We start from the raw sequence: 23,465 nt of genomic DNA on the forward strand, positions 1-23,465 counted from the left end.
GTCATTCCACTCAAGGATTCTAGACAAGATTCCTTCCCAAGTCATCCTTTTGGAAAGACAAATTGAAACAAGTTCTCACTTGTCTTCCGATCGCTTTTCAATAGCTTTTCATATACTCATACAAGTTGAGCTCTTTCTTTACTCTTGTACTAACATACAGCTTTGACTATCAAGCTCTTTAACACTCTTATATAGACAATGTAACCACCTCAATTGATACTAAGAGCATATGGTCCGTTTGACTACTCTTGTTATGATTTTCAAGTTGTTACCAAGATCTCAGAGCTGGACCTCCAATGATTAATGACAATATTCACGGTCATTTCGGAACCTAATGCCTCTTAGTATTTTTGCATGACTACCCGCCACTACCTCGTCCCTTTAATGAACTCGTAAAGCACTAATTACACCATACAAATGAGCAAGGACGGTTCTACTTCTTTGCTCTTTTTCTTTTTTTTCCCGACTGGCCTTAGGCCCAAGATCCCTTCGTAGTTACTATTTTTCACTGTCTATGGGTGCCCGCCCATAGGCACTTTTTTATCTGCCCATAGGTGATGCCGCCAAGGAAGTACCATGTGGCGTTTTGAACCCAGGACCTCTTGGTCCTAGTCAAACATCTCTACCACTTGAGCTATCACCTCATTGGCCTTCTTCCCTTATTTTTATGCCACAATATTCTCTAACTTAAAAATGATGAGCTACACACCAAGAAGATTTCACACACATCCTGGCCATGTGGTTATGTCGTTAAGTAGATTCAAGAGTCAAACTGTCTATTTTGGGTCATCAAAATGTCTCTTTTTTAACCCATTATTTAGGGATGTCATACCAACAAGCCTTATTAATAACTCTTTGTAACTTATCTTGAATCTAGACCATAAACAGTGAATTTTCAGAACTAAAGCCGCTGCAAATTTCTGGTCCTAAATCTTCACTTTATCATACTAATCAACCTCCAAGAATCGGTTTCTCAATACCTAAACCCATTTGGAAGTTATAACCCTTTATGTGCACACTACTCGTAAGGTTCGACAATATTTGCTAGGAATTTCAAGATAAATTTCACCCAATCATTGGGACACTTTAACTACCCCAAGGCAAAGATTAAACCTGAGTATCATAGCTGAAACATACACATTTCATCACCAAAAGAAACGGTTCTCTAATGTCTCCCATCAATTGAAACTATATATCTTTTAAATTATGGGCCTCTAAATTCACATGCACTAGAAGACTAGTAGGGGATTTTCTCAAATTTTTACCTCAAGTTTCCCCATCTCTAAGGTGTTTACTCTAACCCAAAACTGAAAATAAAATATGGCTTTTCAAGTTTAATTACACATTTTTCATCTCAAAAAGAAGCATGAAAAAACTCGATTTCATTTGTAAGATAGCCTCTTGAAAATCACATGTAGAAGAGGCACGCAAAACAATGTACATTCAAGAGAAATATGAGGGCTTGAGGAGAGGGGAGGGATTTACCCCACATGAGGTGAATGGGCCCCTTTTCCCTCCTATAAAGGATAGAAGGGAGCCTCGTTACTTAGAACTCCTCTTGGGAGAGAGAGCTTGAGGGCTTACCTCTTGGCTTCTTCTAGGCGTGGGCTTCTTGAGTATTGGACTGCCCTCCTTGGGGTTTGAACGGGCTCCCTATTGCTTGATTTGATGGCTGCTTTGGTTGCTCACCTCCTCCGAACCGGTTTACTATCTCCTCCATAGATAGAGTGCATTATGATCATTCTTGTGTACTTTACAGCATGCTCCCCCGTTTGTTCTTTGCATTTACCTTGGAATCAGCTTCAATTACTAGGTTTCTAGTTTCAATTTTAGTTTTTCATGATGATGATATTCCATGGATACTTGTAATAATCTTTTGTCTCATAGGCCCATCCGCCGTTTTGTAAGACCTTAAATAAAACTTTTTTTCTTTCTCCCAACTTTTTGAAGGGTAATTACTAATGAAAAAAGAAGCAAAAAGGGAGCAACCAAAAAAGCATAGCGAGGAGGGGGCCTTTATATAATAATCTGACTGCTCTTCCCAACTACAACATGGCTGCCACATATTTTTACTAGATTTTTTTTTTGGTAAACTTACCGACCTCCTTCCACAATAGGAGGGAGTTCAAGCATTATCCTCTTTTCCTATTTAATTTTTAAGGCACATAAAATTCCAACCTTTGAACCTTAGCTTTCAACCCTTTTAGGAGTTTCTCAAACTAATGTAAGGTGTAAACACACCTAGTTTTGAGCTCTTTTTTGGTGATTGGGGTACCCGTTGGACACCAAATGTTTTCCAAGGTCTGGACCCATGACTCCCCCTGGGGCTTGACCATTTTCCATGCAAGATTTTTGCTTAATCCTACTTTATTTAATTTAACTTCTCTTTAATATATATCCGGATCTACAATATTTTTACCCCCCTCATGTCTAGGCCTTCTAACAGTCTCCCAAGCCATTCTAGCCTAGGTGTCTAGTGTACCATCGAAACCTAATCTCCGCAACAACTGGCCACTGCATCCATGAGAGAAGCACCAACAAGAGGCAATCAACCAAGCTGAGGCAAGTAGTATTTGGTTAACCACCAAGGCTCTGGAGTTAGATCCATTCTCCTAGAACTCCAATGAAGAAGTTTCTTCCTAATGCTCGTAAGTTCGGGTGCAAACTCCTGTGCCGGCAATATATCAACCCCAACTTGACACCCAAACTATCTAGCTGTACAACCTTTGTCAATCCAAGTAAACCTGAGCTTTGCACCCCAATTGACTCTCTACAAGTCACTGATCAAAAAACCAACCGACTTATGCCAATTAATGAGATCCCCATAGGCAAAACTCATCCGATGCAATCTGAAAGCATCATAAACATATGTGTGAGGCCTTGAGGAACATAGCAGTATCATCAGCAAGCTTAGAGTCCAAAAGCTCATCCTCACTGCGCAAAGGTAGGATCAAACCAGAATCTCCAACAGTGGAGTGAAGAAAGATGCTCATAGCCTCGGCAACAATGAGATATACCAAGGGGGGCTAAGAAGATGCATCTCTGGTTGTACAGAACGAGAGATCTGGAAGTGATCACCTCTACCACCATATTCCAGCACACTATTGTGAGAATCCCCATACAAGCATGAAACACCTCTGATCCAGTTCTAAGATAATCCCATACATCTAAGAGTTCCTTCAAGGAAATCCCAATCAACTCTATCATATGCCTACTCAAAGTCTAGCCAATAAGATGGCTAGGGGCTGGTTGTGCTTCTTAGTCCATTCAACCACCTCCCAAAAAGAGAAGATATTATCAAAGATGCTTCTTCCTTGAAGAAACCCATTCTACATATCATGGATCACATCCTGCAATACCCCCTCCTTTGTATGATTTTATCTGATTTAATAGAAGTCTCTTTTCTAAAGAAAAAAAATCAAATAGACTACACAAAACTATGAATGAAAAGACAAAAAAAGATTGGTGGATTAGAGCTTACTTCCATCTGCGAGACCAGTGCATTTATTATTTTGAGCACAATCCAATAATGGTAATACTGACCTGTAAGGAACAGACAACATACCCAATTTAATATTGTCATTTTGAAATAGTCTTCATCTCGTGTGCCTTCAAGAGCACTTCGATTAGAAAACTAGTAAGTACGAAGAAGAGCTTTGAGCAAAGAATACCGTTTTCTTATCCCTCCCAACATCATATGTTAACCCTTCCATATTCTTCCCCATGATAGGAACTCCACAACTAAGCCATGTGATGACATTCCAAAATGATAGGCACCCCCTAGGATGCATGCAACGGTAACACAGTTGCTCTTTGAGCCAGTTCACAACAGACACGGATAGATGGGTTTCTTCTACAATGGATTTTAAAAGCCACTTAAACACACTTCCAAATGCTCTATCAATGTCTTCATTGCTTTTTATGAGATAGTGGAACAATTTGCAGCCTGTGTTATGTTCTCTTAAAACTACTACATAATAAGAAAACAAGGATAACATGCCCAGGTTGCCATATTTATAAATTAAAAGATTTCAATGCACTATACGCCTCCACCATGCCGTTGATAGGCTTTTTTTGTATCCAGTGAAAATGCCCAAATAATATGACCATCCCACCCCAAGAAAATAAAATAAATCTTTGATATATGGTAGAAAACCTTAGAGAAAATAATTGCTACGTGATCACTTTCCAAAAATTGAAAATAGCCGTTGCCACCTTAGCCAACAATGGAAAAAGTACACTTGTATGTAGTAGAGAGGGGAGAGTGCGAAAGAAGGGCAATAATTGCGGGAAGTTGTGGAGAGAAGCTTGGAATGGGAGACACTTGGAAGAAAAAGTCTCTAGACAATGAAGATTGGATTGCCTGTGAGCTGGACGTCGAGAAGAGAGTAGAGGAGAAATGAAATGAAATGAAATAAAATGATATATTAACATCTCTAAGAGGCCATAGTGGCCTATGAGACCAAAACTGAGAGTACATCGTCTCATCAAAGAGAACAACTAAATGAGACTAAAAAGTACAATAAATTGATTGTCCTACAGTTATGAGAACAAAATTGTAAGACTCCGAGATGATACTGAGTAGAAAATACTGGAAAATACTAAAAATGTATATCAGGTAGATCCATGTATGCTGATCAATTGAAGTGTTGCCCTCTCCTTAGATCAAGTATCTCCGCCATGGGGCTGTCTAGAATGGAGAGGTGGTAGAAGCGAGGTAGGCGCCTCCGATGCCGAGCAATAATGGCTCTGATCTGGCGATGGTGAGGATGCCGTGTGGTCGGGATCCTGGTGAGCGTGGCCGACGAGCACGACATAAGATAACTGCTCTATCAATGGTGACTCCCTCGGAGCGTGGTCGGTGCCCTGATGGCCCAATGGAGGAGGTATCAGGAGGTGTGTGGGCTGGGTTGCTGGTGCTGGTGCTGAAGAAATCTGTCAGGGTCCTCTGTCTAGGTACATCATGGCTCCGCCTCGTCTGCCAAGAGGGTCTCTCTATGTCTCTTGAGCTTAAGTAGAAACAATCCAAGGCATCTCCAAGGAGAGAAATCGAGAAGAAGGTCGAAGCACGCAGAGAAGGAAAAAGAGTTGAGGGGAGACAGATGGGATAATTTTTTGTGCAGAAGGTGGTAGAGAGACGCTTGGGAGTTCAATTCTAAAGAAGTTTGTTGCCACTGTTTGAGCATAAGAAGACGCACGCTTTGTTTGAGTCGACTTGAGTTTTTCCCAGAGCAAAAGTTGCAAGGGTGAGAGGGTCTTGTAAGAGGTGGGTTCCCTAAGACCTCTCAGGCTGCAATTCTGTTAGAACTTGGACAGCTCAAAGCCTTCATTAACAATCATGTGCTATGTATGTTGCAGTGTGCTACTGGAGTCATGTTGGTTATTTCTGGTTCTTTGTGAAGTTGGGAATACAAGGTTTTGCTAAGATAATTGTGAAGAAGTTCTTGATTTTGTCGTGTTTTCTTTTTCCACTTTTATCCCCGAATCTCAGGGGTGTTGAGATATGCTCACTCGTATATATATACATAGAGAAGACTAATTGTGTTGGTTTGATGAAATCTTATGTTTTGGTTTTAGTTATGTTGTTTTGATGGAGTTTGATGAGGAGAAACAACAGTGAATGAAAAGCTAACTTGTGTTGAATCAGTTCTGCATCAGTCAGTTTATGTTTGAGTATACAAGTTCTAAAAGAGGCAGCTTGATCAGTTGTGTGTCAGCATAGGTCAGCTAAGGTTGTTAAAGTTTTAGTTTGGTCTTGGTTAACACTTGTGAGGTTTGGGCTAACAAACAAAAGCAGTCAAAAGTCAGTCTGGAAAGTTGAGCATAGCTAGTGGCCTAGGTGCTAGTTAGATTGTGTCGGGTCAGGAGGAAGTTGACTTACATCAGCTGAGGCCTAAAAGGGGTTAGTTGTGTTTTTTCAGGAGTACTTTTGGTCTGTATCATGGTGTTTCTAAGAGGGTGTGTGCGTGGCTGATATTAGGGAAGAGGTGCGCTGAGGAGATTGACTGTATGGTGTAGTTGCCCTGAGGCAGAATATATGGTGGTGGCCATTTTTGAGGCGTAGAGCTACTACTTGAGGTGATCGTTCATGTATATGGTTGCTATATGGAAGGTGGTGTTGTTCTTTTTTTTTTTCCCGAGAAAAGATCCTTTCATTAGTTATATAAGAACGCCCGTAGGGCTACAAAAGAACTCTCCTACTCATAAGAGAAACAGAGCAGTGAATACAGCATGGCAGCCCGGGAGACTCTCCCTAGGTGCTGCAAAATACAAGCATCAGTACAGGGGACTAAGAGGCTAAATCATACAATAGGGGGGGGGAAGAGCCAAACAGGTGGCCTGTAGTGCCAACGGGGGGATCCCGTGTGTAAGGTGTAAAAGGGGCCACAACGCCAAGTGGTGTGAAAGGCCTGGCGCCGCAAGATCGCCTCATCCGAGTCTCCCCGGATGCGGTCGTACTATCCTCGCAGGGTGTGGATCAACTCCTACCAAATCCCCCGTACAGTCTCTGCTCGTGGCTCCAATCTCCCCTCAAACGCCGTAAAGCACCGGGCCCTCCAGGTGCACCAGATGGTGAGGCTACTGAGGAGCTCCCATCGTAAATCCCGCTCCTGTGTCCAGCTGGCGGACGAGAAATCCGGTGCCGGAACCAGGCGAGGTTGGCCCCTAATAAATCTGATGGCCTGACTGCCCTGCTCCATCTCATAGCCCATAGCAGGCCCTGACGAAGTCGACCAAGCAGCGGCACCCCACGTAAACATACCCTCTGGAGAGAGGGGAGCCAGAATACGCAGCATCCGCAGCCAAATCTGCTGCGCCTGAGGGCAATCCTAAAGGTAGTGTCTCTGTGTCTCCATAGGGTGGCCGCATCGGACGCAGGCCGCCGGAAGACCGTTGTAAACAAGCCAAGTGCCAACTGCTGAGCCCCTGTGGGCGACCAGCCACACTGAAAAGTCAAGATCCTGCGGGCCTGTCGACTAGCCCAGAGCCGAGCCCAAAAATCCTCCAGGAACTCCTGTGAAAGTCCCTGTAGCCGCCAATGCCCCGCTGCCGCTGGAGAGACCGTCCTCCTCGCCGTCAAAATATGCCGCCCCAGCCGAACAGTATACTGGAAAAAGGTAATCTTTGTGGCCTCAAGGGATGCATAAGGATCGTGCCACTCGTACTCCCCGGGGTCCCACTGTAGCCGGGCCAAGGGGCGCGCTGCATATGCCCATATGCGCCAATCCGGGAGCACATCAGCAGGATCGGGGTCTATATGCCACTTCCGAGAAGCGGCGGCCACTACCCGAATCCTCTGAAAGGTGCACTCTGCAACCAAAGGCGACTCCACCTCCACTCGCTGGAGTCTGCCCTCATCCTGAATCTCATAGTAGAGGCAACTGCCATCCTCAGTGCAAGCTCTGACAACAATCAGGATCTCCAACTGTGTAAAGGCTCCCATCCACCGTGGGGTCACTGGCTCGAGAGGCGTGAACTACTCCTCTGTGAGTGCCTCCTGAATATCATCTCTCATAATCAACCCCCCTCTGAAGTGACTCAGCCTCTCCACCTGGATCTCCTCTGGGAGACTGCAGAAGGCCTGCCAGTCTCCAAAACTATGAGCTGGGCCTGCCGCTAAAGGCCCCCAGGCCAAACGAGGCCGAGAACCCAGCATATGACCTTGCTCTGTGCGAACCGCTGGGCTCTAGATGAGCGGCTGTCTGGCCCGCTCCTCAACACAAGGAGGAGGTCGCTGAGAGAGCCCCGGTCTCAGCAGCTCCCAAGCTCTCAGGATACTCAAAGCAAATCTGTCCTCCCATCCTCTACTGAGGCCTGTCCTCCTCATCTCTATGAAGATCCAGCGAATCTCTGGTGCCCAAGTGCCCCCTGCTAGGGGCGCCCGAGCCTGCAGCCGCTGCAAGAGGAGCTCTTTCCAAGGCTCAGCGCCTGGAAGCAACCCCCGAACAATAAGCTTCCCCAATAAGGCTCTGCTCTGATCGACTGGATCGATAATGCCCAAACCTCCCTGAGCCAGCGGAAGTGTAATAACTGCCCATGCAACCTTTGCCCGAGCTGGCTGACCATCCCGCCCAGACCACAGACCATGCCGGAGTGGGAGCACTACTGATCCAAAAGGCCACTGTCTTGCGCCAATTGATCAATGCTCCCGAAGCTGCACTAAAAACCTGGAGCGACTGCTCTGCCCGAAGAAGATTGGCCTCTTGGCCATGCAAAAATAAGCCTGTGTCGTCTGCAAACTCAGCATCAAGCAAGTCCTCCCCCCGGACTGGGAGCTGAAGTCCTCTCAAACCAACCTCCTCTGCCGTCAAATACATGCTCATAGCCTCCGCAAAGAAGAGAAAAAGAAAAGGGGCGAGGGGACACCCCTGACGGACTGATCTGGTCAGCTCAAAACTCGGCCCCCGTCCTCCTGCAATCAACACCTGGTTGCGAGATGTGGAATACAGAGCCGCCACCCCTCTGATCCATCCTGGCTCAAAGCCCAGGCGAAGCATAGTGCCCTCTAAGAAACCCCAATCAACTCTATCGTATGCCTTCTCAAAATCGAGAAGCATCACGACCAAGTCCTCGCCAAGAAATCTAGCTCTGGCCGTCGCCTCCCAGAAAGTAAAGATGTTATCAAGGAAGGGCTGGATCCTCAAACTCAAGGCCTTTGCTAAGACCTTGTAGACAGTATTGAGGATCGTAATAGGCCTCCAATGCCAAAAATCATCTGATACTCCCTCCCCCTTGGAGATAAGATAGATCAAGCCCTCTGAAAAGCTCTGCGGCATCACCCCAGTGTCCAAAACATGCTGAAAGCCCCTGCGGAGGCCTGGCCCCAAAAGGTCCCAATAGCGCATAAAAAAGGCCGGCGTCAGTCCGTCCTCCCCTGGGCAACTATGTCGCGGCAGGACCCTCAAGGCCTCGGCGAGCTCAATCTCAGAAAGAGGCACACCAAGAACTGAACGCATATGATCTGTGACCCTCCTCTTCACATGGGCCCACACAGTCTGTCTGCAAGCATCTCTGTCCTCAGTGGCTGGCTCCGCTGAAAGCAGGTCTCTATAAAATGCAGTGGCAATGGCTCTGATCTCCCCGGGCTCAGTAGCTACCGAACCATCCGGTCTACCAAGCTGACGGACTCCTGCCCGAGCATGGCGGGGTCCAGTGATCTCAAAAAACTCACCAGTCACTCTATCACCAAGCTGCGTCCACTGAGAGGCCTGACGACGATAGAAAAGGTGGTGTTGTTCTTATGAAGACGATGCTGATATTCTTGTGAAAGAGTTCAGATTTCTGCATGTATGTGGTGCGCTGAAATAGTTTGCAGGTGCTTGATATTTTGGTGGATACTATAGATGCTTTGGTCTTTAGGGGAGATGCTTGTGTTTGAGTAGTTTTTGGCCAGCCTGGGAGGGGCTTTCAGTCCAGATCTGAAGGTGCAGGCACAAGATTTTCTTCAGTGTTGCGTTGTGATCAATTGTGGTGCTCTTGCAAGTGGTGTGCGTGGCCTGGTTAGCGCTGTTAACCCAAGCTGCGTGACAGGAAACTGTGTTGGTGGTTGTCTTGGGGTCCAGGCATTGGTGCTTCGCCTCTATCTGAGGTGTTCTTCGTGGGGGTGAGGCCCTTTGGCTATAGCGATAGCTTTCGGTTTTGCCTAACAATGTATGTTGGTATGTATGTATGAATGTAAGTACTCAATGGAATCCTGTATGTAAGTACTCAGTGGAATCCCATATCAGTTTTAAAAAACCCATAATACCTGCCCACATGTAAGTAAAGACTAGACTTGAAGCCAAGGCTAGATACATGACCCGGGACCAGAAGAACCTGTTAAGTCCATGAAGTCCACCAACAGTTAAACTCGATGAAAATATTTCCTTGAACCTTGTCGGTGTATCTTGAGTGACCATGTTGTCTCTCACTCCCTTCAAGTTTGCTTTATAGTAAACCCTTGCCTTGTTTAAATAATGTAGCAACATGCCTCAACCTAATTAAGAAGCCCATCTTGCTCATTCATACACCAGAGAAATTACAAAAAGGTGCAAACATTCAACCACTTTTACATCCCCCCCCCTCCAAAAAAAAAGAAGAAGAAAAAACCTTCAACCAATCAAACTTCTAAAACTTGGACTCATGTTTCCAAACTAGCACTTACTCGCTTTCATTGTCTTGAAAGCTTCCATTAAATGAATTCCAAATGAGATTCCTGCATGGTTTCCAAAACTTTGGGTACATGTTGAAGCATGCATGAAAAATAATAAAAAAGCAAAAAGAAATAGCCCCATCAACTTTGACTTACAAGAAAGAAAAAACACCCACTAACATACAGGTCTAAATTGTTGGCCTTTTGAGTCCAAAGCAATTGGCTTCCCTCAAGTCGATTGAAAGACAAATCCCTGCAAAAGCATGTAAAAAACAATGTAACTTGGACAATCGTAAACAAGAAAGCCATTGAGAAGCAAACAATTTCAAAGAATGTTTTAAAAAAACTTCAATAAGAAGTTGATATATGTAAATAGGAAACATTTAGGAGACTTTGCACACAGCAGCACACAATACACACTCAATATTGAGAAGAAGTTAACAAAGGTTCCACTTAAAGAAAGCAAGATCTCCCAGGACAACAGTTTGATTCTATAGAGCTTACTTTCAATGCTTACCATCTATTATGGAGCCCCTCTATAAGTGGCAACTGAGGTGGTCTACTCACTTCCTAAGAAGCCAGATGGACAATCTCCCAAATCAAAGCCACATTCAACAGCAGGTTCATGACACCTTCCTTGTGCAGCTTTTGAAGCTAATTCATGAGCATCATTAAGTGTAGACTAATAGCACTAAAGAGGAAGAGTGAGAAATTCCCTCGTGCCAGCAAAGCCCGCTTTCGGAGATGAGTGTGGGCTACACAAACTGGCCTTTAATCAGACATTGATTTCTTCTACTTTGATCAAATTATGCATCTCAACCCATCGAATAAAACATCCCTATTGACTTCTAGTCTAGATGTAATTATAGGATTGTGGCACTTTGTAGGGGAGCAGGTTCTCATTGCTCCTTTTGTTTGAAAGGGGGCTGAGATTCACATTGGGATCCTATACTGTCAAACTAAGCCAAAGTCCCTCCAATGAGAAGTGCGCATGGGCGTAAGAGTGCAAGTGAGTCACTTCTCAAATGCTTCCAGCGTCCGTCCAGATGAAGTGGATTGTCTCTACCAACAAGGTAATGGAATCTTTGATAACCTCACTACATCAAGTCCGCCATATGTGATAGGAGCACCGAGTTAAAGTGCACTGGAGATATCACAGCTCGCCAATGCAGAAGGTACATGGCCTCTGCATGAACTTACTCAACAGAAAAACAGTGTAGGATATGTCTAGCTGTGTGTTGCACAAATAGATAAGGCATCCAACCGCCTAGCACCAAATGGCTCACCAGTATCATCAAAGCTACTAACCTAAAACCTGTCTCAACCAGACTGGCAATAGGCTTGCAATGCTACACTGCTGTCCAGCCCTTGGGTGTCATTTCCAGCTGCTTTCTTCTGGATATGTACCTACTGAAAATGCTTTTGAGCATTTCTATAACTGACAACTTGACCAAAAACTGATTTCTACTTACAAATTCAGCAAATTCATTAGTGAGAGCTTCTCCAAATTCTTTTAACCTATTCTACATCCGCATGCTTGACCATTAAGGTCTTCTATACAACGGCCAGGCACACACATGCTTGTGTATGGATGAGAGTGGAGCATAGTTGCTTGTGGCAAGTCACTAGGGATTGGGAAGTGAGGTTCTTGGCAACAAAAGCTGTGGAATCAACCCTCACTTTGACAAATCATGTTTGCGAAGTGTTTTCATTGCATGAATATCATTGGAATCTGGTTGCTAGAGAGTCGCACAAACTCCATCATCCAGTGCAGCTTGGTGCTTTCTGGCTTCTGGGGTTTTCAGCTTTATCCGCAAGCTTCGGCCTACTCTGGTCTTCACTCTCCATAACAGCCACTCTGTCATCCCCGACTGAAGCCGCCGTTGCTTGCATTGCCTTCCCCGAAGTGGATCTACAGGTCCTTGCCACAACTGTTGCCTCACACGAGGCCTCCACCCTGGTCTACAAAATTGTTGGTAGCCGCCCTGCACGCGGAAAGCTCATGGATCTTTTTCAAGCCAGCCTCATTGGTGAACTTGCAAAGATCACCGATATTCACCCTCTGGGGCACGGATACTACCAAGTGGAGTTCAACTCGCCATCAGCGTCAGATCGAATCATGCAGCTTAGTCCCCTTGCACTGCGTACCGGGCAAGCCTTCTTTGCATGGTGGCAACACGGCTTCAATCCAGCATCTTACCCATTGGCTGGCATTTTGGGCTTCCGAGTGATAGTTTGCTTCCCAGCCCTTAGGAAGGAGTACCTTGCTCTTCTCCCGCTGATTAGTGGTGCCATCAGGGGAGTGATGGGTCCCCCCCCCCCCCCCCCCACCGTTGCCTTTGCCCCTGCAAGGGCAGCCGGGATTCCATCCCTCTACATCTGTGTAGCCTCACCGGAGTCTGTACCACATTGTATATCTATTCCTAGCCTCCAAGGTGACCCCATACAACAGCGCGTGGAGTATTATGGCCTTCCAGGCCAATGCTTCATTTGCAAACAGATGGGTAATTTAGATAGAGCTTACTCGCAGTGGCAGTCCAAGAGACACCCCCCCCCTTGGTTCTTGTGCTGACCCTCACCAGGGAGTAAAAAGAGGAAGGCCCTTAAGCAGCAGAGCACCGGGCCCGACTTCAGGTTACCAAGCGGACAGCGGCTGCCAGACGCACCAGAGCCGAGCGTCGCCGCCGTGCGCGCTAGGCTGGCAGATCTCAGATTTGGTTCTATCATAGAGCCAAATCAGCATTTTCCCGTTGGTGACACGCCTTCTCCAGTCTCGAAGCGGCCCCCTCCGATCCATCATCGAGATCCCCCCCCCCCCCCCCCCGCCCCCCCCCGACCCCCAATGTTTTGAGAGGCCAGCCGACCTCTCTGAGCCCCCGGCGGGTTCCTCCCCTCAGCTTTCCTCCCCGATGGATCCCTCACAACAACACCCCTCCTCAAGCTATACGCCCCTCTGCCCTCTCGCCGACTCCCCCACCTCCTCCCTCTCCTCCTCCCCCAGTCTCGACACCGACTATACTTGCCGCAACGCACTCTGCCCCGCCTTTTTCATCCGAGCCCTCCCCTCCCCCCTCCCCTGCCTCTCCAGAGCACTCTTGTCGCCCCCCAGCAGCCCTTGACCTGGGAGGCAACCGGTGGGGTCAGTCCATCGCTTGATTCACCGATTTTCATGGCCGGTAGAGATGACCATTGCGGCCTCCCCGATGAGGGCTCCCAAGGTGGGGGCTCCAGGATCCTAGGACAGTCTGTGGACTACAGTTTCATCTGGTGTTTTCCGACAGAAGGGACTGACATTTTGAGGAGACAGTAGCCCATGTTTGGGTTTGTGTGGTTTATCACCGCTCCAGGCCCTCTACGCCAGATAAATGGCGCGATAATCTTCTCTTTCTCCTTCAGTGCTGCCCCGGGGACAAAGTGGGATCCTGAGTTGGTGGCAGCAACCATTCAAGGTCAGGCGCACCTGGCAGACCCTCACCCCTACACGGATTGTGATTATTCCCGAGACTCTTCAAGTGGAGGGCAATTCCACTAGTGCCGCATCACACCGAGATTGATATGCGGAATGTTTCATGCAACATTTAGGGTTTAGGGGGGCCTTAGTGCTTTTATAGACGAGGTGTCCTACGTGGTGAGCTGCAGAGGGCCATAGTGGGTGCACCCATAGACATTCTTTTCCTCCAGGAACATCAACTCTCAGAGGGGTGCACCTATAGATGCAGGAAGATTCTTCCAGGCAGGAGTCACACTTTTTGGTCCCCATCCTTTGGCCCCTCAGGGACAAGGGAGGGGTTTGTATATCTATTAGTGAGAAGTTGCTCCCGGCAAGGACAAGCTCACAAGTCATTGTCCCGGGGCATGCACAAGTCATTGTCCCGGGGCATGCACAGGTCATTGTCCCGGGGCATGCACAGTGGATTACCATTACTATTGGAGAGGATAGCGTTGGCTTCCTCAACGTTTACACGCCGAACGCTACTATAGGTAGAGCCCTCGTTTGGTGCTCAGTACAGCACGCCCTCCCTCACGCTGACTTTTGGTGTTTGGGCGGTGACTTTAACATGATAGCGGTAGCAGTAGCAGAGGACAAACTTGGAGGTGGCACAGCCACGTTTGGTACTCAGCCTGGGAGTATATGACTTTGCAGTCATGGGACAAGACCCTCGGCATCTTCCAGAGTTTGGGCGTAGCCCTGGGAGCCTTTGCTTCTCGAGACAGGATAGGAGGAGCACCAGCCCCAATCTCTCTAGACTTGACAAATTTTACGTTGATGAGTGGGCTTGCAGCCAAGGGGGTATGATTGGTATTTTGGTAGGTACTTCATTTTCTGACCATGCCCCAGTTATTTTGTCCTAAGAGGACCCATGGAGGCATGAAAGGCATGTGAGCTCAATGATTCCGGACAGCCTCATTCAGGACCCCGAGATTTGCAGCAGGATAGAGCAGATACGGGTGGGATTGCATTTTGTTTTAGGCTCTGTTGCACGCACATTGGATGAGGGCTTAGGGGAGATGAGCTTTTTCTTTTAGGAGGCAGCCCAAAGCCGACTAGAGGGTTTTTGAGAGCAGAAGAGGAGTTTGAGGGGAGTCTTGCCTCTTCACAACGGCTTCAAGAGAGGTTCCGGAATAGCCAGTGGATCGAGAGTCAGCTTGCCGCCGCTCGCACAGAGATTAAATGCATGGAGGAGAAGAGGGTGGAGTACAGGTATCATGCCAGGGCGTCTTTCTGGACTCAGGCAGGCAATAGAGTCACAGGGATTTCTTTGAGATAGCTGGCCCCCACAAGAGGAGAGACGGTATTCGCAAAGGTTGCATGGCTAGGATGGAGCTATTATTTAAGATCTTCCTCAGGTGAGAGCCATTGCCACGGACTTTTTTTGATCCCTCCTCCCTGGTGCCCCAGCATCTCCACAGGTGCTGGAAGCACACGAGAGGGTCTGGTGGCATACAAGGGAGGTGGTTACCCCTTCTCTTCATTCAATCTTATTGACACCATTTACTACTGAGAAGTTGGCAGAGGCACTGACGACACTTCACAGGGGCAAATGCCCCGAGCTTCCAGTCTCCTTCTTTCTTCGCCATTCGGACCTCATGGAAGGTGGCCTTCGAGCTGCCTTCAATGAGATTATGATCACACATGCCATGCCAAAGGAGCTATTGTTTCAGATCCCTCCTAGTTGAGAGCCATCGCCACGAGCTTTTTTTCGATCCTTCCTCACTAGGGCCCCAGCATCTCCACAAGTGGTGGCAGCACGCGAGAGGGTCAGGCAGCAACCGAGGGAGGAGGTTCCCCTTTCTCTTTAGTCTTTCTTATTGACACCATTCACTGCTGAGGAGTTGGGGGAGGCATTGATGGCACTACCCAGGGCAAAATGCCCAAGGGCGGACGGGCTTCTGGTCTCCTTTTTTCTTCGCCATTGGGACCTCATGGAAGGTGGCCTTTGAGCTCACTTCAATGAGATTATGATCACAGGTGCCATGCCAAAGAGGATCTAAGAGGGGCTTGATTCACTTGATTCCCAAGGAGGGTGGTGAGAGATTGGAGATCCGGCAGTGGAGACAGATCACTCTTCTAGGGAACAGCCTATAAGATCTTGGCCAAGGCCATCAGTAGGAAACTTCAGCCTTTTCTCCCAGACTTGATCCACAACAATCTGAGGGTGGGCCTAAGGTGCTCCCAAGCACGAAGTAAGCTGGCTGCAAATCTGTCCTCAAAGGCCAGGCTAAAACCATGGGCTCGCATCTCTGTGAAGATCCATCGGGTACTTTGTGGCCAAGGGCCCCCAAGACTCGGAGTGCGGGCTGAAATCCGGGCCAACAAAAAATCCTTCTACGGCTCACCACCGAGGAGGAGGCCTCTAACAATCAACTTGCCCAGTAGGGCATCTGGCTTTGAATAGCCGGGTCAATAAGGCCTAGCCCCCCTCTACGATGAGGCCGAATAATCACTCTCCATGCCCCCTTAGCGCTGGCTGGTCTCCCATCACTTCTGGCACATAAGAAATTCCGGATCAATGGTTGTACCTGGCCAATACAAGCCCGAGAAAAGGCTGACCACGAAGTGTTGTACCACATGGTGGCCAGAAGTACCTGGTTCGCCACCACCACCCTACCTGCTAGGGATAGCCTCATCGAGCTCCAATAAAGAAGCTTCTTCCGAATACTCAAAAGAAGCAGGGCGAGCTGCTGCTCGGGAGAGAGAATAATGCCAACCTGGCAGCCGAGATCTCAAACTGGAATGCCCCTCACGATCCACTGGAAATCCTCAACTAGTCGCCAAGTCGGGGCGGGTGTTGAGCCTACCCAAAACCACACGACTTGTGCCACTTGATTTGTGCTCCTCATGCGCGGCAAAAAACCTCAATCGCCTCCGCAAATCTCTGTAGATTCCCCATATCTCCTACTAGGAAAGCTGCTTTGTCGTCTGCAAACTCTGAGTCCAGAAGCTCCTCCTACATGCGGAGGGGAAGACGCAATCCTTGAAGCCCGGTCTGCTGGGCGGAGAGAAAACTACTCATGGCCTCAGTGACGAAACGGAAGAGGTAAGGTGCCAAAGGACAGCCTTGTCTAACCAAACGGGAGGGGGAATCTATCGACCACAGGCTCCCTGAATGAGAACATGGCTGTGTGAGGCTAGTAAAGTCCTGAGACTCCACGAATGCACTCCATGGGGAATCCCATCCAGCACATAGTACCCTCCAGAAAGCTCCAATCCACCCTATCATAAGCTTTCTCAAAGTCTAGGAGTAGCACAATGAGGTCCTGCTACTCCAGAAAGCTCCAATCCACCCTATCATAAGCTTTCTCAAAGTCTAGGAGTAGCACAATGAGGTCCTGCTACCGCATCCTGGCTGAAGCTGTCGCCTCCCAGAAGGTAAAGATGTTGTCCAGAACAAAGCTGGTCGGAGTGTCATGGATCAAGTCTAGGAGAAACAGCTGAAGTCTCCTCCTGATAGCCTTGGCCAAGATCTTATAGGCTATCCCTAGAGGAGTGATGGGTCTCCACTACCAGATCTCCAATCTGTCACCACCTTCCTTGGGAATCAAGTGAATCAAGCCCTCTAAGAGCCTCTTTGGCATGGCACCTATGATCATAATCTCATTGAAGTGAGCTCAAAGGCCAGCTTCCATGAGGTCCCAATGGTGAAGAAAAAAGGAGACAGGAAGCCCGTCCGCCCCTGCGCATTTTCCCATGGGTAGTGCCATCAATGCCTCCCTCAACTCCTCTCAGCACTGAATGGTGTCAATAAGAAAGACCAAAGAGAAAGGGGAACCTCCTTTCTCAACTCCTCAGCACTCAATGGTGTCAATAAGAAAGACCAAAGAGAAAGGGGAACCTCCTCCCTTGTTTGCCGCCGTACCCTCTCGCATGCTTCCACTACCTGTGGAGATGTTGGGGCCCCAATGAGGAAGGATCGAAAAAAGTTTGTGGCAATGGCACTAACCTAGGGGGGATCTGAAACAATAGCTCCATCATGGCCACGCAACCTGCGAATACCGTCTCTCCTTCGACAATCGAATCCTCTTGAGATCTGCCAGCCTGGCACACACGGCGACAGTGCTCGATTTTGTTGGTCGTCTGGCGACCTGGGCTAGTCCAACCGTCTGCCGCTGGCCGTCCACTGGATCACGATGATGGAGCGGCTGCCATGGAGTCCTCCTAAGGGTGAAGACCAGAAAAGGCCGAAGCTTGCCGAAAAAGCTGAAAACCCCAAAAAGGAGGAGAAGCGTCACTTCCCCTCATGATCATTTGATTCCCGCCCTTAAATGAGGCGAGTTTGTATATAGCCCTTAGTGGCTGTTTTTTCTTTAACTAATTGAAGGATCTTTTTCCCATTTTAAAAAATAATTCTGGCTGCTGGCATGTGAGCTTGTCTCGAGGAATCCTTGGTAATACAATCATATTACAAGGGGGGGTCGGTTTGACAAATCATATTTGCAAAGTGTTTCACTGCATGAATGTCATTGGAATCTGGCATGTGATGCCTATGAAGCTTGTATCTTGAGGAATGCTTGGTAATACAATAATATTACAAGAGGAGTCAGCCCTACTGCGGTGTCATTTAAATTTAAACATTGCTATCTTGTTTGGTTCTATGCAAGATTGTACTCAACCCCTTTCAAGGTGATTACATTTCGAATGGAACTATACTCATCCTTCATGGCTTTTCGCCAATACTCATTGCCTTGAGCTTGCTCGTAGCAACTATTGGGATCAAGGTATTGCTTGTGTGTGTATGTGAACCACCTCCTAGAGAGTGGTAGTGTGTAAGTGTCTTGCTTGTGTGAACCCACTCTTAAAGGGTATCAATAATACCTAGATATTTGTGTGCCTGACATAAGCAGTGATGGCATTGGGGCAACCTTTGTAACCTATAAAGGTGCATGTACTTCATTGAGTCGGGTTCTTGACTCTCGCTCTAGCATTTGTCTTCTCTCTTGATTCTTTCTCTATCTTTTTGAATTCACACTCCCATCTCATGAAGATCTTTCAACCTCCACAGTTGAGCATTGAACCTGCAACCTACCATGAAAACTAACATGGTATCATTAGCGGGACCTTTGCCTGGCCCATAGCCACTGCTCTCTTCACTTGCTTGGTATGCATCTGCTACGTGCGTTGCTACACATCGACTTACAACTGTAGCCCACTACCGTGTGCTACAAACTCTCAACAGTGCAGCACTGCTTCTCTATTCGCCCGTTGCCTCTATGCTGCCCGCCACAACTGCCCGACCTAACGTAGATACACCTCAGCACTACCTTGCTACTATGTGCAGCCCAGCTGTCAATGCTGCAGCCTCATTGCCAAGCTACTGTGTGGATTGAAGAAGTTAAGAGTTCATCATTAAGCACATGATTCGGGCTCGGTACATACTTTTTAAGTAGGCTAACATGAAATACATTATGTACTTTGAGATGAGGACGCAGAAGAAGTTCATAGGCTGAACCACCTACTTTCTTTGTAATCAGATATGGCCCACACTATCTGGGGGGGGGGGGGGGGGGGGGATAACTTCTTGTACTTCCCAAGAGATAGAGAACTTCTTTTGGGGCGTACTCGAATGAAGACCATATCTACTTCTTCGAATTTTCTGTCCGACCTCTTCTTATCTGCATACTGTTTTTGTCTATCCTGGCCAGCTTTTATATCTTTGCGGATTGACTACATCACCAACTCCATGTCGTCAAGCATCTATCTGGACATCTCGACCCTAATCAATGGGTCGGACCAAGTTAATGGTGTTAGGCAGTCTTGTCCATACAGAGCTTTGAAAGGGCTCATCCCGATACTTCGGTGATAAGAGGCATTGTAGGCGAATTCGACTAGGTGCAGATAGCTTAGCCACTTCTTGGGTTCCCTCGTCCATCTTCTTTTGTGTCTTTGTGATCACCTCCACCCATGAAGATATCTTCTCTTTATGTTGCTCCTCCTCCTCTCGAATGATCCTCATTTGTTCCTTGATGGTATTCAGCTCTTCAATAAAGGAGGGCTGAAATTTTCCATCCTCAAGCTTGCCTTTTGAAGTGGCTTCCAACTCCTTTTTCAGGGCTGAGATTTCAGCCGCTTCACTTTTAGCATGCAATTTGGCCTCCACTAGTTCCTCCTTTACGGCTGACATCTCAGCCTCTTGCTTGGATGTTCTCTCTTCGAGCTCTTGGATTTTTTCAAGTCCCTTCTCGAGTTTGGAGAGGCGGTTTATGATTGCGGTAACGGAAGAGTCGACCATCTTCTTGTTTTCTTTGATAATTGTGCTGAGCTTGTCCTCCACCTTCACGAGCTCCTCTTAACTCCGGTGTTGGCCATGACTTTTTGCAGAACTTCCCACAGCCAATGGCTTGGAAAGTAATCCATGACACCTGCGCGCAGCACAAAACAGCAGCAGCGGGGAGAGGGGGGGGGTGTTCAAGCCATGTAGGGAAAAGAGAAAGAGAGAAGAGATTCAGCAGAAAGAGAGTTATGTTGCTGCCTTGGGGGCCTGAGGAAGGGTGGGTGGGAAGAGGGGGGCAAAGGGACGGGCCAGCCCAGGCGGGAGAAAGGCGGGCAAATAGCGAAGAGGGAGAGAGAGAGAGAAAGAAAGAAAGAAAGAAAGAAAGATTTTATTAACGTCTTCCAAAAGACCGAACTCGGCCTATGAGACAAATCGGAGTACCTGTATGGGGTATCCTCTGTCATCCCAACAAAATGAAAAAGTACTGAATAAAAAAGCTGAATCTGGGTGTGCAGGGGATGGAGCTCTATTACTAGGAGAGAGAGAGAGAGAGAGAGAGAGAGAGAGAGAGAGAGGGGGGGGGGGCGGCGGAAGCGAACAAAGGGAGAGAGGGGGGCGTCGAGCAGGGGCGAACAGCGAGGGGGGCAGAGGGACGGGCCAGCCCAGGCGAGAGAGGGGCGGGCAAACAGCGAAGAGGGAGAGAGAGAGAGAGAGAGAGGGGGGGGGGGGTAGAGGGACGGGCCAGCCCAGGCGGGAGAGAGGCGGGCAAATAGTGAAGAGAGAGAGAGAGAGAGAGAGAGGGGGGGGCGGCGGAAGCGAACAAAGGGAGAGAGGGGGGGCGTCGAGCAGGGGTGAACACCAAGAGGGGCAGAGGGACAGGCCAGCCCAGGCGAGAAAATGAAATAAAATGATATATTAACGTCTTCAGAAGGCCAAATTGACCTATGAGACCAAAAAGGTTACAACAATTGGTGGATCTGATACAATGTCTGTGTAAGAAAAGCTAAAAACAACTAAACTACTAATTGAAACTGAAACAACTGTTGGGGTAAAGGCGTTATGCCCACCCTTATAGTGTGTACAAGCCCATAAGTTATAGTACATAGTACACTTAGTACTTTTAATGTACTAAGTGCACTATGTGTACTAGTGCAATATACATGTGTGATAGGGGAGTCACACACTCATATCATCATGAGTTGACTTATCCCCACAACTCTCTCTCTCACCCCCTTGTTCTCTCTGTGTATGTCTCCCACATGAATTACTCTAACCCTAATTCTCCCATTCAACTGGTATCAGAGCCATAAGCCTAACTCGTGCTGTCGTGCTGAATTCTGAAGGTGATGGTCATACCCTGATTTGGTCGCTTTTCTCTGCCCATCCAACAGGAGCCAACAGGCGTGGTGCACATGGTAGAAGCGCTGGCCACTCAGGACGGAGGGCAGTGAGCTCACTGTTGTTCGCCATAGCCAAGCTAGCAGCGCTGCCCAGCAGGCGCACTTCAGCGCACTTCAACGCCTTCAACTATCTGACTGAGTGTGTAGAAGCGCTGGGCGTTAGTCGTCGGCTGGTCCACAACGCGGATAGGTAAAGGCGAGCTCGTAGCGCTACAAGGCGTCAATATAACAGGCCACGTAAGCCAAGGGCAGGCGAGCGAAGAAGCGTTGGGCGAAGGCGTTTGCGAGCAAGCGTCGGCTGGGCGTCAATACAACTAGGCTGCCTTCGCCCAGCAGGCGCACTTCAGCGCACCAACAACTGGGCGTGAGTGAGCGTAGGCGAAGGCAAACGCAACAGCGCTCACAGCAGGTGAGGAGCTAAACGCCGCCAGCAATACGTGAGCGCCGTGACATAGTTGATATACTCCACGTCACCTTCTCCTGGTATCACTTCGCCGCGTAGTCAACAGCCAGGCAGAGGTAGCGAGGAGGCCAACGAGGAGACGTCTACTGTGTTGCCCACGAGGAGAGCTATGCAGCCTAGCATCCGTACACGCACAGCAATCTGCAGGCGCATCAGCATCAACCTGCGTGCTTCCCAATAGTGTGGTGCTGCTTCAATAGCCGCACGAGCTGCTGCAAAGGAGTCCTTCATGCTGCACTAATACTGCAGCAGCATCAGCAAACCCCTCTTTCCTGCAACGAAAATTCAGAAATTACAAGGTATCTTGCTTCATTTTTTTTGGGACTTGCAATTGAGCAGGTACAATAATCAATTGAGCAGGTGCAGGTGCCAAATTGCTCAATTTTTGAGCAAAATTGGCAAAATTGGGTGACATTGGTCACAATCAGGATCAATTTGCAAGAAATTGGTCACAATCAGGATCAATTTGCAGGAAATTGGATGTCGAAATTTGGAGATTTTGATGTATTTGTGCAATTAAGCAGTCATACATGCTGTATGATGTGAGAAATTGCACATTTGGGCAAAATTTGCAGCAAATTGCAGTGCAAATCAAGGGGCTTTTGTGCCGATTTGGTTGATTTGCATGCAGGCAATCGCATTTGATGCTGTCGATAATGTGTTGATGCCTTACAAGCACTCAATGTGCCTGTAAATCAAGGGGCTTTTATGTACTGGATGTATATGTGGCCAGGGGGAAGCATCGCGAAGACTTTGGATGCCTTCATGTGCGTCAATGTACCATGTATGATCAGAAATTGATCTTAAATCAAGGGGTTTTTCAAGTTCGTATGCTTGTTGAGCTTGGCAAAGCAGCAGGCAAGACATTTATGCCTTGAATCCTCAAAAATCAGCTTGCAATCAAGGGGCTTTTGCTCAATTTCTGTTCGGGACTGTTGTATGCAGTGTTCGGGACTGTAAAAGTCTTATTTTCACTCATTTGGACAGCCAGGAGAGCATTTATTGCTACTGTACCTGCTGGTACAGATTTGGCACACCTTTGCATTTGTGCTTCCGCAGTGGGAGATAAAACTTGGGAGAACAACTGTGAGCACTTTGTGTGCTTTTGGTGCAGTGTTTGCACATTTTTGCAGGGAGTCAGGCATTGACAGGTTGCATTTTGCTATGGCAACCACAGGTGAGAGCTCTTCATTGCTTCACATCAAGAAGCTTAAAGGCTCGCATAATTATGATATTTGGCAAACCCAGTGCTACAATGTGTTGCTCCAAAAAAAGCAGCACAAGCCTATCAAAGAAAGGGGTGTAATGCCCGCTTCTCTTACTGCTGAAGAGTGGGAAGATATGGATGAGCTGGCAAGATCTACTATCATGTTGTCTGTGTCAGACTAGTTACTTTTCAGCATTCGTGAAGAGAAGACAGCTTGGGGAATGTGGCAGAGATTGCAGGACTTGTATGCCCAACAAAGTGCCTCAAGCAAAGTGTATTGGTTGAAGAAACTCATAGGTCTTCAGATGAAGGAAGGGGCGTCTATGACAGCCCATTTAAATGAGTTTAATGGTATTGTCAGCCAAGTCATTAATCAAAAGTTGGCAATGGACGATGAGTTCAAAGCCACTTTTCTGTTATGCACTTTGCCAGAGAGTTGGGACACATTCAGGACAGCCACTAGCAATTCGCATGCTATGCTGTCATATGCAGGTGTTGAGGGTGCTCTTCTTCAAGAAGAGATGAACAGGAAAAACAACTCTGTTGGAAAGTC

The 23,465-nt window shown here is 47.6% G+C and overlaps 1 protein-coding gene across 4 annotated transcripts in view; it reads right to left on the reverse strand.

The window, feature by feature from the left end:
- LOC147616196 (putative LRR receptor-like serine/threonine-protein kinase At1g56140) overlaps positions 1–10,518 on the reverse strand; it is a 52,991-nt gene extending 42,473 nt beyond the window's left edge. The window contains exons 1-3 of one of the 4 annotated variants that reach the window (XM_086778847.1): positions 10,317–10,518; positions 10,145–10,195; positions 3,482–3,543 (exon numbers count right to left, since the gene is read on the reverse strand). In XM_086778847.1, coding sequence (XP_086634973.1) covers positions 3,482–3,543; positions 10,145–10,195; positions 10,317–10,441 — 238 coding nt within the window. In that variant the 5' untranslated portion in view covers positions 10,442–10,518. Of the gene's footprint in view, positions 1–3,481; positions 3,544–10,144; positions 10,196–10,288 lie in introns of all 4 variants that reach the window. The other 3 variants (XM_086778848.1, XM_086778849.1, XM_086778850.1) reach the window with 3 other exon arrangements.
- Between the last annotated feature and the right edge of the window lie 12,947 nt (positions 10,519–23,465).

The sequence above is a fragment of the Cibotium barometz genome, chromosome 39 (assembly GCF_041138505.1).
Source record: "Cibotium barometz isolate CiBa-2024 chromosome 39, ASM4113850v1, whole genome shotgun sequence".
Taxonomy (NCBI): Eukaryota; Viridiplantae; Streptophyta; class Polypodiopsida; order Cyatheales; family Cibotiaceae; genus Cibotium; species Cibotium barometz.